This window comes from Rhipicephalus microplus, chromosome X (assembly GCF_043290135.1).
Source record: "Rhipicephalus microplus isolate Deutch F79 chromosome X, USDA_Rmic, whole genome shotgun sequence".
Lineage (NCBI taxonomy): Eukaryota > Metazoa > Arthropoda > Arachnida > Ixodida > Ixodidae > Rhipicephalus > Rhipicephalus microplus.
In genome coordinates, this window is record NC_134710.1 from 441842149 (window position 1) to 441860933 (window position 18785).

The window sequence follows — 18785 nt, forward strand, 5'->3', positions numbered from 1 at the left end:
GAAAAATAGAATGTTTCATTTACGCTTCGGCTGGCGGAAGGCCTATGTCACAAAGACAAGAATGACTAAATATATATACGTATATATATATATATATATATATATATATATATAAGTACACGTGCTACGTGACACCAAAAGATGCGCATAAGAGTGTTCTCACACTCGTCGTTTGGCCTATAGATGGCGCTGACTGTCACTCCTACTTCTAAATTCACATATAAACCCAAAAGAGTGAATGGAGGGAAGGCCGCTGTGGTAGCTCAGTGGTTAGAGCATCGAACAAGTTATTCGAAGGTCGTAGGTTCGATTCCTGCCCACGGCTGGGTATTTTTTCATCCACTTTTCTTTCTTCTTATTTACATTCCATTGGTTCTAATATCTTCCCCTGTACATTCCTTGGCATTACTGTCTGTTAGATCTCATTATTATTGTATTAAAACACGGAAAAACGAGCCCCTAGGTATAAGCTTCTTTCTCTTATATATATATATATATATATATATATATATATATATATATATATGTTGGAAAGAAGTGTACCCTTACGGGCTCGTTTTTCCGTGTTGTTGACACAATAATAATAAGATCTATCAAACCGAATTGTAATGCAATTGTGAAGGGAAAAAAAGTCGGTGAAGAGATAACTTGCCGTGGGCAGGATCCAATCCTGCGACCCCCGTATATTCGAAGGTTTTCGAAGGTCGCAGGACCAGTTTCTACCCACAGCAAGGTATCTTTTCACCCACTGTTCTTTCAGTATATATATATATATATATATATATATATATATATATATATATATAAATATATTTATATATATATATATATATATATATATATATATATATATATATATATATATATGCAGAAGAATAACTTCGGTTGCCGCAAGGTTATAAATATGAAAGTAGATGCGCTTTCACATAACAACTGTTTATTGTGCCGACGTTTCGACAGGAACCCTGTCTTTTTCAAGGCATAATACTATTTACACATGTTCCGTGCCTTTTTATATCCTGTCGAGACAGGAGGGGAGGGGTCAATTGAGAGAGAGAGAGAGAAAGAGAGGAAAAAAAAGAAGAAACAGCGAAACGGGAGGACAAACATTAAATAAAATATAGAAAATCTAGGAGAAGAAGCAAGAACGACACGGCGTAATTAGAAAGGGGCAGCATTTCAACAGAGTAGGGCAGAGGTAGATGAGGAATGTCATCATTGTCAACAATACCTCCCCCGCACCCACACTTCCCCAAGTGGGCAGGGAGCCGCCGTTTTTGTATTTCACCTTTCCGTGTAGTCCGCTGGCGGCTCGTTCCTCTTTGAAGTGTATGACAAGTTATATATATATATATATATATATATATATATATATATATATATATATATATATATATATATATATACTGCTGACGGACTGTTGACCATCCTGCCTCCCAGCTTGTCCCTGCCTCATAACCAACATATTAAAAGACTTAAATGAAGAGAAGCGATCGTAAATAGTCTCCTGTGAAACAGCTGTGAGGCAGGATGGTCAACAGTCCATCGGCAGTGAAATAGAGCCTGAGCCAAGCTATAAAGGAATAATCCGTGCCAGCGCTAGGCAGCCCGAAGGTGGTGCGAGTCCCCTGGGCTCCCTTGCGCTCTCCGCCTATAAAAACACTTTGTTTTAAGTAAAATTGTCATCAATAATAACGAAATATTAGGCTTCCTAATGTGAAACCAAATTATACATATGAGTCATTGAATGAGACTTGCGCCACTTTTATTGATAATCCAACTGTGGCATAGACTTAAGCGCAAAGGCGAAGGTGTTGGTAATGAAAAACGTACTGCGAGACAAAAGCACTTGTGCGCTTAAGAATACCTGGCGTGACAAACCGCTGCTTGAGTATGAGCAGATTGATCAAAAAACTATAAAAACAGCCAGACTTTAAAAAAAATCGCGGAAATTATATAGATGTTCGTTTTATCACCAGGAGAGTAGCACCGAGTAGAAACATTAGTGTACATTCAAGTCACATAACACAAAATACAGTCTAGTATTCCTTCACTAATTGAAGTTATCTGCCTCCTAATGTGCAGTGATGTTAACTTCGTTTCCAGCAAAATTATGTTAGGAACTCTTTTTTTTGCACTCATTAGGCAACAGTATATAAAATTCTAAATAAAATAAGAGGTCGATCGGCCATCCTTTGTTCCATCTGGCTGGAATCACCCAGCAATGAACACAATGTAAAAAGTTTATTGGAATGCACCCCCACAAACTTTTTCGATGTCTTACATTCATTCAATGTATCGCCAACAAAAGTTCTTTACAAAAACAGACTATTGACACTTGTATAGAACGTATAATTTATGTGGCTGTGGCAGGACGTGTTCATGGAGCAGCAATACGGGGCTAAAACACTTATATGATATTATAAGACTTGGTGAAGGCACAAAATTCATATACACTGTAGAGTCACGAATGCACTGTGTTTTGTAGAGGGAAGTCAAGCTTAATAGGCTTGGCGGTAGCAGCACTGTAAATAATCTAGAACCTAAATGAATATTCTGTGACATAAGATATATTAGCAAGCACTTGATGGTTATTTTGAACAGATGGCTGAATAATGGTCTCGCAAAAGGGCGGCATTGCAATGCCGTCAACATATTGATATATAATGCAAACCGATGGCAAATGAAGGCTTAAACTAGAAGCGATAGTTGCATCAGTTGATGGTTCATGTATGGATGTAAAAAAAAAAACTTGCAACAATATAGACCGAGACGGAAGATACGGGGTAAGCGTGGCACTCTGCCTCCTCGTCATTATTCATTTTCTGTGCTTCGAAAAAAAAATTCCGGCAAAACCGATTCGGGAATTCTTTTGTTTGTACTCAAGAGGCAACGATATATAGAATTTTGAAATAAATTTAAGACGTTGACTAACCATGTTTTTCGCGATGTTATGTGGAATCATCCAGCAATGAACGCAATATTGTACACAATTTATAAGCACCTTTTTGTTTCTTCTTCTGTCTTTGTCTATATTTATGTGCCGTTTTTACATCCAAGCATGAAGGTTTAAAACCCACTTTTACTCTGCAGTGGATATGAGCCATGAGTTGGTGAATTCAATGCTGACAGTTGCCCAGCGTGTAGACACATCTTCAATGATCAGTGCATAAACGGGTAAGGGACAAAAAAGCTGAACAGAGAGAAGCGCATCAGTATAGGTACGCATACAGGACAAACAGAAATTTAATTAAAAATGTAATTTTGGTGTTACGCGCACAAATTTCGCATAGAGGTGCAATAAAACTTGGAGGACCCTTGAGCTTAGCCTTCAAGTGTTGCGCGCGATAGCGTAAACGGGCCCATTGTGCATCGTCTTAAAGTATGCCCCGCTACCGCGGTAGCCTAGCGGATAAGGTACTCGGCTGCTGACCTGCAGGTCACGGTATCGCATTTCCGCTGCAGCGGCTGCATTTCTGATGAAGGCGGAAATGATGTAGGCCCGTGTGCTCAGATTTAGGTGCACGTTAAATAACCCCAGGTGATCAAATTTGTCGGAGCCCGGCGTCTCTCATAATCATATAGTAATTTTAGGACGTTAAACCCCACATATCACTCAATCAATCAACTACGTATAATACTCTTCTGTTTGCAAATTGGTGATGGACCCCTGGACAACCTTTTTCGAACGTGGCACGCACAGTTGCTCTCTTTGTTGTGAATGGGCAGCTTTTAACCACCCGCTATAGTTGCAGAGTTGACATGTTTTGACGCTTGGTAAGATTCTACAATTTGGAACAACAATGAAGAATGATGATACGATGATTTGATATGTGGGGTTTAACGTCCCAGAACCCGCTTCTGATTATGAGAGACGCCGTACTGAAGGGCTCCGGAAATTTAGACCACCAGGGGTTCTTCAACGTGCACCAAAATCTGAGCACACGGGCTACAGTAGTTTCACCTCTATCGAAAATGCAGCCGCTGCAGCCAGGATTTGAGCCCACGACCTGTGGGTTCAAAATTAAAAGAAAAAATGAAAGAAGGCAGAGGAACGTTGATATAAAACTCAATAAAAATGATGAATCCAATCGTGTGCACCTAGAATTCCACGTAAGTATCTAAGACTGAATTTGTCAGACAAGCAGTGTGCATATCTGCGTTGTACGGGCTAATGTTGACTGACGTGGCTTTCCACATCAGTCACAGTCACATCAATTATCAATCAATTTATTTTTGTCATTGGTTTTTTGTTAAGTTAGTAAGCTTTAACTATGACACGCTGTCTGCTTGGCACACCATTTTTTTCAATTAGTCTGTTGTGAGTCTGCGTTCGTCTGTCTTTTTTGCTTCCAGAAGACAAACGCGTAGCAAGTTACCCAGATCGCTTATAACATGCACTCAGGAGACTCCACTGACTATATGACACTCTTTTGGCGTTGGTTTTTTTTTACAAAGAACATTCAAGCATGACATGGCTCTGTTGTAGAACACCACCTTGTCATGCAAAAGCCTTCAAGTCAAAGTGGACTATTGGGCCAGCAGATTATTCTCGACGAAATTGTACTGTAAGGTAGACGACACGATTGCCAAGCACATGGAGACAAGTGTAATAACCGTTTGCTTGTCATCCTTGTTCTTTACCATGCAGTAAACAGCGAACTTAGATTCAATCCTTCTGAATGTTGATTATGTGGTCTTGTTCTTTCATTTCCGAAGCGCTCCCTAAAACACTTCCGCAATGCGGAGCTTCTTCCCACTGGCTACAATGTACTTGTCCGAGCGCACTATTGCTTTTGCCGTAACGCTTCAGTGATCAGCAGCAGGCGTGTCGCAAACTGCCTGACGCAAACGTAACCGACCACCGAGCTTCCATAAGAAGGCGGGACGTCCTGGTTTTGAATAAAGTGGCCTATCACAAGTCGACCTCCATATAGTCGAGGCAAGGTAAGCCTTGCAGATTTGTGGTCCCCGTATAATGAATACCCCGTAGAACGGGTAATGCCCCTGAAAGCGCGTATGCTTGGGCGTGCCGAGTAATGTCTCAACACTCGCGCACACCTGCTTACAACGCCCGGACGGCGTGACCAGTTCTTGTCACGCGGCCCTGTCGTCGACGGCGCGCCCCATCCAACTCTCTTCAATAGACACCCGCTTGCACGTTATGCGACAGCTTTCCTGTCGCGTTGTGGGGCGTCTACATGCGCACGCTCACTGAGACGTTTACATTTTTGTCATGGCTGACGACGCTTTGAGGTCATACTCTTTAAACAAGCCAAATCGTCACAGGACCGATGAAGAGGAGGGAGAACACAGAACGAATAAAGGGCATGCTGTTTGCCGAGTTAGTTTATACTTTTTTATTGCGATAGCCATTATATTGACATTCTTGGTCGTAATTTACCGCTGTCATCACGTTTCGCAGCACGTCCTCTCACGTGGCGGCATCGCTGAAAAGGGTCAGCACACACCACTTCCTCCAAGAGGCATAAATCTTCATCGATGCGAAATCGTTTTCGCGGCTTGCACAAGGCAGGTGACGCTGAAGCGGCTGAAGCCGCAGCTACAGTGTACTAGAAGGGGGCAGTGGAGGGAACGAGGTGGCCGCACCGCATCTCGTTTGATTCTCCGGCAGGTGACTGTAGTGGCGGTGCTGTAGATCTCAGGAGCGGCTGCATTGGGAGCGCGCACGCCCGAGCCTGCGAAAGCGTATGAGTGCTCGTTTTTAGCACGTTTAATGCGTTTCTGAGCCTTTATCACTGGACGCACCTGCTACGCGCCATGGTGCACGAGTGAATGTGCAGGCACGCCGAAATTGCATCGATACATTCACTCTTTCTAGAGCCTGCCAACCCACACAGAAACAAAAAAAAATGTCGATCGGCATTTACACGGATCCGCCGAGCTTCACATTCAATCAGCGTTTTGAACTGCGTTGCATCGCAAGTGGCTACTGGCGAACTACAAAGAGAGAAATGTCGAAACCGTGATTAAATTATACGCATGTTTTGTCGGCAGTCGTTACAGTTTCCAGAGCACAGTGTTTCTCATATGAGCCTACATGCGCTCAATTGTTTTATGAGAAACCCGAGTATAAGTAACGTTTTCACAACATTAATCGGTGACGACTCTGTTTTATCATGCCAGTTTTGCGGACAATAATAATTATTGCTTTCCGATAAACTTATTAAAACAACACACAAACATATGAAAAAGTGCCAATTTTATATATTGCCCGTCTGTTAATCTGCGTAAATTCAGTGTAGGTTATCATTTTGTGTCAGCAGCTTAAATTGTGCTGCTTTATAAAAATATTCTATTTGCATAACGCCATTGCAAGTGAGCAAATTTGTGGCGATGTTTTGTATTACACGCGTAATTCGATTAATAAGTATCAAAATAGTAGGCAGGCCGTGGTGCATTTTGTTTTGAGAAATTTGCCTTCCTTGTATATTTCCACAGTAAACACACACACGTATATATATATATATATATATATATATATATATATATATATATATATATATATATATATATATATATATATATATATATATACGTATATATATATATATATATATATATATATATATATATATATATATATATATATATATATATATATATATTGTAACAGAAGAGAATGGACACCGTATCGACGAGACTGTGGATGAAATTTATTTCAAACCAGCAGCAGCAGCGTGACCGGTTCACCAGACACCGAGCGGAGACCACTCTTCGTCCTCTTTGTCAGGCACACACGCGCATCGTCCCATGAAATGGCAACATGCATGTAGCATAATCCTTGGCGGCAGAAGCGCCATCTCGGCGCATCTAGATATCAACGTCAGCGGGAAGGTAAGGCTTCAAGCGTGCCACATGTAAGATATCGGTGGTCTGTGGGGCTGTTGAAGGCGATGAGGCAGCAGGGGTGATTTCGTATGTCCCAGGAGTAACCTCACGAAGGAGTCGATATGGACCTGTGTAGCGGAAAAGACGTTTTTTTTTTACAAGCCGACTTGACAGCACCAATAAAGCGGGAAAAAAGTGCACGTCGCGGTGCGTTGATCGTACAAACGCCGCTGGTTCTCTTGAGAGGCCAGAAAGCGAGTGCGGGCGAATTCGCGTGCGTGGGCAGCCCGAATGATAGCGTCGAGGGCATATTCGCTGATCGGTGTCGCGGTAGACGAAATGAATGTATCAAGGGGTAATGTAGGTTCTCGGCCAAGCAACAGAAAAAATGGGGAGCAAGCATCAGTGTCATGGCCAGAAAAATTATATGCAAATGTCACGTATGGCAAAGCAAGGTCCCAGTCAGAGTGGTTGAAATAAAAATATTTCGCACGCATGTCTGTAAGTGTTCGATTCAGATGCTCCGTGAGTTCATTTGTCTGCGGGTGGTTATGACGTAGTGAGCTTGTATCTCGTTTCACATGACTCAAGGATATCGGCTATGACCTTTGATAGAAATGTGCGGCTACGGTCTGTAAGAGCCGGCATGTTGCAGGATCACGTCCTTGAGGAGGAAGTCGGCGACCTCTGTAGCGCAGCTTGTTGGAAGTGCACGTGTGATAGCATAGCGCGTGGCGTAGTCTGTGGCCACAGCTATCCACCTGTTGCCAGAATAAGACAAGGAAAAAGGGCACAGGAGGTCTAAGCCAACGTGAGAGAAAGGTTCTGACGAAATGTCAACTGGTTGAAGGTGGTCGGCATGAAGTGTCGATGGGGTTTTGTGGCACTGACAATAATCACAAGAAGCAACGTATCTACTCATTGATCGTGAAAGCCCTGGCCAAAGAAGCATTGCCGAATCCGGTCGTAAGTGCGTGACACGCCAAGTTGACCGGCAGTTGGAAGGTCATGGAGTTCGTGGAGAGCTGCCGAGTGGAGGTGTTTTGGAATGCCGAGCAGTTGGGCTGGTCCATCTGGGTAAACGTTGGGGTGGTATAGGACACCATCGTGGAGGATAAATGAGTGATGGGACCTATCGGAAAATGGTGATTCTAGATGTTCGATTTTAGCACGCAAGGATGCATCACGGCGTTGCTTGTCACCGATGCGGGTCAGTTGAGAAACGGAAAAGCTGCAAGTATCAGTATCTGGTGAATTGGTCCAACCGCTGCTGCTAGTTTGAAATATATTTCACCCACAGCCTCGTCGATATGGCGTCCCTTCTTTTCCGTAACATGGAGGGGAAACGTTCCCTGTTCTCACCACTAACCTTCACAGTGGCCGCACCATCCAGCCTCCGGCCATGGCTTCCAAAGATAACAAACCGTCACCGCCTTCAGCTGGAGCGCCAGCTACTACGTACCTTGCGATGTCCCACTCCCGTGATCTCGGTACGTTCTCCGCCCAGCCTGGCCTTTACGTCGACTACTGGCCCCGCATGTACGAGCCCATTGGCCTGTCCCAGCGATGGGACCCTACCATGATGCTCGCCAACATAATCATTTACTTGGATGGCACACCCCGTGTATGGTTCGACGCTCTTGAGGCCGAGCTCACCAGCTCGGACATCTTCAAGGTACGATGACGCGACATCTTTGGTGACGCGTCCGGTCGACAAATGGCCGCATGACAAGAACTCACCACTCGTGTACAGTCATCAACCGAGTCGTATGTCTCGTACATACAGGACGTGCTCGCGTTGTGCCGCAAAGTGGACGAGCAAAAAACCGAGAGCAATAAGAAGGGCCACATACTTTGAAGACGCTTTCAACTTGCTCATGTACAACAATGTCACGACCGTCGATCTCATAATTAAGGAATGCCGCCGCTTCGAAATGGCCAATAACCGCTGAGTTCTGCCTCAATTTTTGCGGCTCCCAAACATGGCTGTCACGTCAACCTGTACCAATCTCGGTGGCACACCACCCTTGCACGAGAATGTTAGACGCATCATTCGGCACGAGCTTAAAGCGGCTCGTCCGGCGCCGTTTCATCCACTTCCACTACACCAGGACACCGTGAAAACACCTCCTGCTGTGTCAGTTATTCAGGCAGTCGTGCGGCAAGAAACGGCTAACCTTGGTTTTCTTGTCGCCTGCTCCGTATCCCGACCGGACTACAGACCGATGCCAATGAATGCCCTACGCCATGAGCCATGCTTTCTGCCCAGATCCCGCAGTACGACGGAATGGAGAACAGCAGACAACAAGCCAATCTGCTTCCGCTGTCGCCCAGTATGCCATGTCTCCCGCTACTTGGACGCCCCCGCCCCCCCCCCCTTTGGAGCAAATTTTCTTCTCGGCCATACGTGGGTATCCGTTGGTATTACCTTGCTTCCGACGCACCCAACAGTAATATATATATATATATATATATATATATATATATATATATATATATATATATATATATATATATATATATATATATATATATATATATTATAAAGGAGATTTATTGAGCCGAAAAGTTGATGCTTGGAAGGCTTGGAAGGCGATGCCGATGCACCAGCCGCAATTTCGGAGATCGAGCCGCTGCTGCACCCTCAATGCTGCTGCCTCTGCGCCGGAGTACTTCCTATTCTTTACAATGGCCCCGCGGAGAAAAAAAGGAGCCATCCTGGCGACGACTTAGTCCTGTGCAGGCGGCGTTGAACCATGGTACTGCTTGAGCCTCTGGACGTGTACAACCTCGCGGTTGCGAAGCCGCAAGTCTGACGGTGGCGTAGGAGGCTCAATGAGGTAATTTACTGGCGAAGTTTGTTCCAGAATACGATATGGCTCATCGTACTTTGGCAGAAGTTTGGAAGAAAGCCCAGGTGTGCGATGCGGCACTGACAGCCACACAAGAGCACCCGGAAGAAAAACGGGAGTTGAGGTCTGGGCATCATGAATTGCTTTTTGCCTGTTTTGGTCATCGCTGGTAAAGCGATGAGCTAACTGGCGACATTATTCTGCGTGTCTGGCGGTGTCCGAGATCGGTAGGCACTCGGACGCGTCCGGTCAATAGGGCAGAATGGTGTCAATGGTGTGGGAGGGGTGACGGCCGTAGAGGAGGTAAAAAGGGGAGAAGCCTGTTGTCGCTTGCGTTGCCGTATTATAGGCGTATGTAATGAATGGGAGGACTGAGTCCCAGTAAGAGTGATCAGGCGTCACATACATAGATAGCATATCACCGAGAGTGCGATAAAAGCGCTCGGTAGCCCCATCGGTTTGAGGGTGTTAAGCGGTACATGTGCGATACATAAGCGGTACATGTACATGTAGGGGGGTAAGCGGTACATGGTGGTAAGCGGTACTTTGGACAAGAAGGCGCGGCCACGGTCACTAAGGAGTTCTTGAGGGCCTCCATGACGCAACACAAAATGACGCAGTAGCAAAGTGGCAACTTCCTGTGCTGTAGCCGTTTGAAGAGCAGCGGTCTCAGCATAGCGCGTTAGGTTGTCAATAGCAACTTTTATTCACCTGTTGCCAGTCGGAGTCAATAAAAGTGGCCCATAAATTACTATTACAACCCATTCTAAGGGTCGGGAAGGGCATGGTAAAGGCTGCAGTTCACCAGCAGAGGCGTGTGGTGGAGATTTTCGGCGCCGACATTCAGCACAAGAGCGGACGAAGTTGCGGACGAAGGCATATATACCACACCAGTAGTAACGATGTCGAAGCCTTTCGTAGGTCTTGAAGATTCCTGCGTGGCCACATTGTGGGTCAGCGTTGAAAGAGGAACAAATCTGCGACCTCAAGGTTCGTGGAACGACGAGCAGCCACTTGCGTCCCTCTGGTGCGTAGTTGCGTCAATAGAGAAGCGTGTCACGTATCGAGAAATGTGGAACTTGGCGCCGGAGCGTTCGCGTCTTCGGAAGTCAGAAGTGTCGAAGAGATGATTGAGAAGAGACGCAGTCCACGGGTCATTGCGTTGTTCGATAGCAATGGTGTCAAAGTCAAGAGATGACAATGTGGAATCGCAAGCGTAGTCAGCTATGGCATTCTGGGACAGGGGGGAATGGGAAAGGGCGTCGACGTCAACATGCTTCCGTCCTGACCGATAAACCACGCGTGTCTTAATCATGAATTTTCAACGCCCAGCGAGCGAGGCGGCCAGATGGGTCTTTTAACGTCGAAAGCCAGCAGAGCACGTGGTGGTCGGTAACGGCGTCAAAAGAACGACCATATAGATATGGGTGAAACTTTCCAAGGGCCCACACAATGGCCAAGCACTCATTTTCTGTGACGCTGTAGTTGCTCTATGTCTTGATAAGCGTGCGACTAGCGTATGCTACAACGTATTCCTGATGCTCCGGTTTACGCTGTGCGAGCACAGCACTCAGGCCTACACTACTGGCATCGGTGTGGATTTCAGTTGTAGCTTCAGCATCGAAATGGCGTAGTTAGGGTGACATCGTGAGAAGCCGTCGCAATGTGGTGAAAGCCTCGTCGCAGGTAGGGGACCAGGATAAGAGGTCTTTACAGTTGCTGAGAAGTTGCCAGTAGCCTGACCACAAGTCTAACGAGGAAAAGAACTCGGCACCCCGTAAACTGTCCAAAGCATCGTCAATGCGCGGTAGTGGATAGACATCCTTCAGCGTGATCTTGTTCAATTGCCGGAAATTGACACAGAAACAAATAGAACCGTCTTTCTTTTTGACGAGGACCACCGGAGACGCCCGTAGGCTCTGTGAAGGTCGAATGACGCCTCTGCGAAGCATGTCGTCTACTTGGTCAGCAATGACGTGGCGTTCCGTAGTGGACACGCGATATGGTCGTTGTCGCAGCGGTGAGTGAGACCCAGTGTCGATGTGGTGTTCTACTGCTAAGGCACGGCCGAGAGATGTTTGTTCAACGTCGAAAGAATGGCGGTAGCGCTCAAGAATGGCGAGGAGTTGTGAACACTGTGAAGATATCAAATCTGCAGCGATGAATGGTTGAAATATGTTTGCCGACGTTGAGTCAGCGGCTGAGGCGACAGCCAGTTCAAAGACGGAGGTAGAAGGCACCTCATCGGGGACGGATATAATTCTGGTAGAACTTATTGTCTCGACGTGGCCAAGGCACTCGTGACAAAGTATGGATAAAGACGACGACTCATGATTACAAATTGGCATTGTGGTTGAGCGTTCTACAAGGTCGAGAGCAGCAAAAGGCAGGGGGAGGGCTCTTCGGGCGACGAAATTGGAGATGGAGTGAAGAAGACCGTGCCATCGGATATGGCGCTGCTTGAAACTGGCACGAACGCAAAAGAGCATGGAGGGATGTAGGTGTCATCGCTAACGACAAGTTTAGCGGCAGACTGGGTGTCGACGGACGCTTGGTCATCCAGTGAGCAAAATTCAATCTCAGCCCTAGCACAATCGATTACGGCGTTATGACGCGACAAAAAGTCCCATCCCAAGATAATAGTATGGGAGCATGATGAAAGAACCATGAGCTCTATCGTATACAGAACGTCCTGAATTGTATCGCTGCTGCCGCAATTCATCGTAGCTTTGGCAGAGGCTATTTACGTTGTTAACAGTGGTCGGGCTTTTCGCCAAGAGCATTTGAAAAGCGTCGTCGTCAATCCCTTTGAAGATGTGCTTACATTTTTCAGCTTCCGTCATTGTGGCGTTCACGCGTCTGCACAAATCGACGACGTCTTCTATGCAACTAGTGAAGGTTTCACCCGTTTCTTGTGCGCGTGTGCGTAAACATTGCTCGGCACGAAGTTTTCGGACGGCAGGTCGATCAAAGACTGCTACAATCAACGTTTTGAATTGCGGCCACGTTCGGACGTCTGCCTCGTGGTTTCTAAGCCAAAGGCTGGCTACTCCCGCGAGGTAGAACGACACGCGTGTCAACTTGTCCGCGTCCGTCCATCTGTTTAAAGCGCTCACCCGTTCGAAAGTCGAGAGCCAATCTTCAACGTCGTTGTCATCTGTTCCACTGAAGATTGGAGGCTCCCGCTGAGGAACACTGCCTGGACAGGTGGCCGGAAGAGATGGAAGCGTCTGCTGATCGGCGTCCGGCATAGCAGAAGGTAGCCGTCGTGAACGGAGTTCCAGGATGGTAGCGGGAAGGTGTAGGGGACGGTACCCTGCACCTCCACCAATTATAAAGGAGATTGATTGAGCAGAAAGGTTGATGCTTGGAACGCTTGGAAGGCGATGCACCAGCCGCAATTTCCGAGCTCGAGCCGCTGCTGCACCCTCGATGCTGCTGCCTCTGTGCCGGAGTACTTCCTCTCCTTTATATATATATATATATATATATATATATATATATATATATATCGCGGGGGAAATTCAATGGATCCCGTGAAATTGCGGTAGAAAAAGAGGTCGACAAACGTGCGAAAACACAAGCTTTACTAACGTTTCGGCAGGTGGGCCTACCTTTGTGACAGTGAATATATATATATATATATATATATATATATATATATATATATATATATATATATATATATATATATATATATATATATATATATATATATATATATATATATATATATATATATATATATATATATATATATATATATATATATATTGTAAGGACGAGAAATAAGACACAACGCCTTTGCTGCAGGCCGGCTGTTCTTATTCTGCTCCCTCTTCGTCGTCTTCCGTCTCTGTCAGGTATGCGCCGAGCACGATCGCCGCTTTGTCATCATTACACTCGGCCACGCTGCAGCTGGTCTACTCCTGTAAGAAAAACACAAACCAATGTCACGTTTGCCGCCGTATGCAGTTCTTCATCCGCGACACATGCACCGCAAAGTTATTCCGTTTTCTCTTGTCTCTGCGCGTATCAGAAGCTGTGGATCGTACTCGCCAAGTGTTATCTCCCAAGCGCTCAGAAATAATGTAAGGGCCGTCGTACTTTGGGTGCAGTTTGTTTGAAGACGATGGCGCACCTCGCTGTAGCCACACCTCATCACCTACACTGTATTTCGGCGCGGGACGGTGGCGTCGGTCGTAGTATCGCTTTTGTGCCTGTTGAGCATGCACAATCCTCCTACGCGCCTCCACACGGATATCGCGACAAAGTCTCTGGCGTGCAGCGGAACGCCCTACTTTAACGGGAGTGTCCAAACCGAACGTAGCATTCAGTTGCGGGAGCTGACCATAGACAATCTCGTAGGGGCAAATTCCTGTGGAGCTGTGTGCCGCCGTGTTCACTGCGTACGCAGCTGCTTGGAGATGATCATCCCAGTCGGCCTCACCTCGTTTGTGATTCTTACAGTACGGTGCGAGTCTAGCCTGGATAGTCTGGTTCGACCTTTCGGTCAGTCCGTTCGCCTGCGGATGGTATGCCGACGCGAAGTGATGGTCCACTCCAGCTTGTTGTAGGTAAGTGCGGAGCTCGCGACTGCGAAAGGTGGTCGACCGGTCGGAGATCAACTTGTTAGGAAGACCGTGTCGCCATTCGAAGCGATCTTTCAGGAATCGGATGACATGGCTAGCAGCAAGCGAAGGCACGGCCGCGACCTCTACGAACTTGGACAAGTAGTCCACAGCGAGTATAATGTAACGATTGCCCGCTGTCGTCATTGGAAGAGGCCCGATGTGATCTATGCCCAACGTGTGGAAAATTGTCTCTGGAGGCTTGATCGGCGTAAGAAGTCCATGTCGAGCTCCAGGACGTCGTTTGTGTTGCTGACAAATCTCGCAACTGGCAACGTATGAACGCACGCTTTTATCCATTTTCGGCCACCAAAAACGTTCTTGTGCCTTGCGTAAGGTGGCTCTGTAGCCAACATGGCCTCCCTCGGGAGTGTCATGGATGGCGCGTAGTACGCTCGATCTTAAGGTGTCAGGAATGACCAGGAGATGACACTCGGTGCTTTTATCGGCCCAGTGACGCCGATACAGCGTTCCATTACGTAAGACAAACTTGGCATTGCGTCCCGCATCGCCAATGGAGTCTATAACGGATGCGAGTCTTCCATCGGCTTGCTGAGCCTTGGTCACGTCCTGTTGAGAAAACAGGATCCAGGTTTCTCGATTTCGTGTGGAGAACTCCTCGATCGGATTTCGCGATAAAGCGTCCGCAAGCTGATTTTGTGCTCCAGCACGGTGACGGATGTCGTACGTATAGTCTTGGAGCCGAACAATCCATCGGGCAAACTTGTGCTTGAGGTGCTGCTTCTGGAACATCCACGCAATCGCGGAGTTGTCTGTTACTACCGTGAAGTGTCGGCCAAACAAGTAGTGGCGGAACTTTTCATCCACACTCCATACTACAGCCAAACACTCCAGTTCATTCGAATGATAATGCCGTTCTGCGTCCGATAGTTTACGACTGGCGTAGCAGATGACGTGCCCACGCCCACTCGAGTCACGTTGAAGTAAAACCGCCCCCAGGCCAATCTGACTCGCATCAGTATGGACTTCTGTCATCCAATCTTCATTAAAGTGGCAGAGCACCGGGCTATGTGTAAGCTGGTGTTTGAGGGTTTGGAAGGCGTTATCCTGCAAAGGACCCCACTGAAATTGGGCGTTTTTCTTCAGTAAGTCCGTGAGTGGAGCAGCAGTTGACGCAAAGCTCGGTACAAACTTGCGCAAGTATGACGCCATTCCTAGGAATACCTGGAGCTGTTTTATAGATGTTGGTGCAGGGTATTTGGCAACGGCGTCTATGCGTTCAGGCAAGGGTCGTACGCCATTATGAGATATCTGATAACCAAGATAAGATATTGTCGTCAACCCAAACTGGCACTTCTCGCGGTTAAGTCGAAAGCCGGTGTTGTATAGCCTCTGCAGAACCGTGTCGAGATTTTGTAGATGTTGTTTTTCTGTTTCCCCGATGACTAGAACGTCATCGAGGTACACGACGCAGGCACGGTCTATCAGTGTGCCTAACACTGTGTTCATGGCACGCTGAAAGGTGCTTGGAGCAGTTCGCAGACCGAACGGCATCCGATTAAACTCGTACAAGCCAGATGGTGTTCGGAAGGCCGTCTTAAACTTATCTTCTTCAGCCACGTTGATCTGCCAATACCCTGCTTTTAAATCTAGCGACGAAAAGAACCTCGCTTTTCGTACGGCGTCAATAGCGTCGTCAATGCGTGGCAGCGGGTACGAGTCTGGTATGGTGTGCTTGTTCAGCTCTCGGTAGTCAACACAGAATCGGAGATTGCCGTCCTTTTTACGGACTAGGACAACAGGTGCTGCCCACGGGCTAGAAGATGGCCTGATTATGCTTGCGGCAAGCATTTCTTGCACCTGCTGGTCAATTAATATCCGCTCTCGTTCGGCATATCTACGTAACGGTATGGACACCGGCGGATGATTGTCGGTAGTAATATGGTGCACTAGCACGCTAGTTCCGGGAAGCTGAGTAGTAGTATCAGCGAAGAGCGATGCGTGCCTCTCGAGTATTGCGGGAAGTGTAAGTGGCGTCGTCAGCTCACCTTGGGATTGCGCCGGAGGCACACTTGGAGCCACAGGATGGAGGTTGACGGTACTTCCTTCCACCGTGAGGCGCACTTCCCCGGAGAGCAGGTAGTCGGCCCCTAAAACCATGTCTGTGGGCAGGTCGTCGAAGACGGGCACCGAGGACAAAAACTTGCTGCCGGCCTCGGTGTTGAGTTGCAGGTTTAGGGCACCGACCGGTAGTACGTCGCCACCGAGACCCCGCAGTGGTGGCTCAGTCCAAGGCTGGAGAGGTTCGGAGGCGTGGCGGCGAAGCAACGCCGTACGTTGAGCTCCGGTATCAACGAGAGCTGTCAGTTCTCCGATGCCGTCGACGCGGACCTTGAGGGTTGGAAGTGGGCGTGATTGATATTGCATCGCTTGAGGTTGGCTTTGTGGGCAGCTTTTATACCCATGCCCGATGCGGCCACACGTATAGCATCCGCGTCTCGGTGAAGCTGGCTCCTTTGGGCCAACTGCAGCCGCCCGGCGATGAGACGTGTCCTGCAACTCCATTGCCTGGCGTACGAAAGTGGAGATGTGGACTGGGTGGTTGTAGGCGGACAAGACGGCTGCGTGCGTCGAGTCATGGATCCCGTCGATGATGTACTGCCTGGCTGCGGAGGAGGTCCACTGTATATCGCAAGCTTGTAAAAGGTCCAGCTTGTCGTAGATGTAAGTCGCGACGTCCTCGGTTGCACCTTGCCGGCGTGACCGCATGGTCATGAAACGGTCGTCGTAAGCGCTCGGAAGCGGCGCAAACGCGGACATCAGGGCCGCGCTCCATGTTTGCCATGTAGCGTATGTACTGCCTTGGAAACGATGCCACGCTTGGGCAGATCCTCGCAAACGTCCTTCAGCGACCGACTTCTTAATCGTGTCGCTCCACGAGTATTTAAGGGCAACCGAGTTTATCACGCTTACCCAGTTGGTAGGGTCATCCTTGAATCCATGAAAATATGGAATTTCGTTCTCGTTGAACGATCCAAAAGAGGCGCAGCCAAACCCGGATGTCTTGAGCTCTTGGGCGAACAGAGAGAAGCCTCGAGAAATGGCCTCGCTGCAGTCATGATGCGGTGCCGCCGTGGAGGCTTGGACGCCGTCCGTGATCGGTGGGGAGTTCGAGAGCACTCGTCCACTTCGAAGTGTAGTGGACGCAGGGATATCGGGGTCAGTAGTTCGCGACTGCGCCATTGTAAGGACGAGAAATAAGACACAACGCCTTTGCTGCAGGCCGGCTGTTCTTATTCTGCTCCCTCTTCGTCGTCTTCCGTCTCTGTCAGGTATGCGCCGAGCACGATCGCCGCTTTGTCATCATTACAATATATATATATATATATATATATATATATATATATATATATAGTCTAGTAGATCCTCCGTGAGCGGTCATAACGTGGTTTATTTCAACGTTTCGGCCTAGTGTCTGGCCTTCATCAGGAATAAAGATACAGTTTGTTGGTGCTCAGCTTTATACAATCTCAAATCAGAGGGCAAGGAAAGAGGGAAAAAAAGGAAAGAAAAAAAAGAAAAGAAAAGGAAAGAAAAAAAGAAAAAAGAGAAAAATAATATACGGTGGACGCCCCTCGGGTGCCCCCCTTCAACTTTTCCTTCCACTTCCCCCCTCATCTCTCTCCCCCCTCTCCCCTTCACCTTTCTGATGTCAGCGGTCTGTGTATGTTTCCGTTCACTAGCGCATTCCTCCCGATCAGACGGCCCTTCCTGGCACTGGCGGTTCGGTGTGGGGCAAAAAAGAGCTTTTCAGGAAGTCCTGAGCCTTTAACTACTCGGGGTCCCGTAAACAATTCGTCGTAGAAGGACGGGGGCCGCGTATTGTGGCAGAGGCTGGTCAGCGGGCATTTTAGGAAGTTCTAAGCCTTTAACTACTCCGCGCCCTGTCAACATTTCGTCGTAAAAATAGGGGTGCCCCGTATTGCGGTAGGCTGTGCAAGCGCATGCAATGCGAATTCCTGGCCCGCTTCTAAATTACGCGTGTCGTGGGGGCCTCCCGGCTGTGCACATGGTTGCTGTTGGGCATGTCGTGCATGGCACAATTGATTGGGTAGTAAAATAAAACAGAAAACAGACGACAGCTGCACTTAGGAAGAGTAGTTACACTTGGAATTGTTTTGGGTTGTCCAGTGCCCTTCGCAGCTGCAGTGCCGTGAACTCAGTTACTAATTTCATTGTAACCGTTATTGTTTTCTAATGCTTTAATTACTGCAAGTGTACCAGGATTCTCATTTATTCCTCTATCGAGGGTGTTAAATTGGTGGATAAGGTATGACTCTCGTTGTTCACGTTCTCGATTTGATTTAAATCCCGTCTCTAAGAGCGTTACTGATAGTTTCTCGAATGCATGGTCGGGAAGATTGAGATGTTTTGATAGAGGTAGACTTGGGGCTGATTTTGCATGGGCTCTGTGATTATTGAAGCGAAT

The 18785-nt window shown here is 47.3% G+C and overlaps 1 protein-coding gene across 4 annotated transcripts in view; it reads right to left on the reverse strand.

Moving 5' to 3' along the window:
- Nucleotides 1–5345: 5345 nt before the first annotated feature.
- LOC142776609 (uncharacterized) overlaps nt 5346–18785 on the reverse strand; it is a 52675-nt gene continuing 39235 nt past the window's right edge. For 2 of the 4 annotated variants that reach the window (XM_075880556.1, XM_075880557.1), the window contains exon 5: nt 5346–5699. In XM_075880556.1, coding sequence (XP_075736671.1) covers nt 5497–5699 — 203 coding nt within the window. In that variant the 3' untranslated portion in view covers nt 5346–5496. Of the gene's footprint in view, nt 5700–13494; nt 13634–18785 lie in introns of those variants that run through there. The other 2 variants (XR_012887674.1, XM_075880558.1) reach the window with 2 other exon arrangements.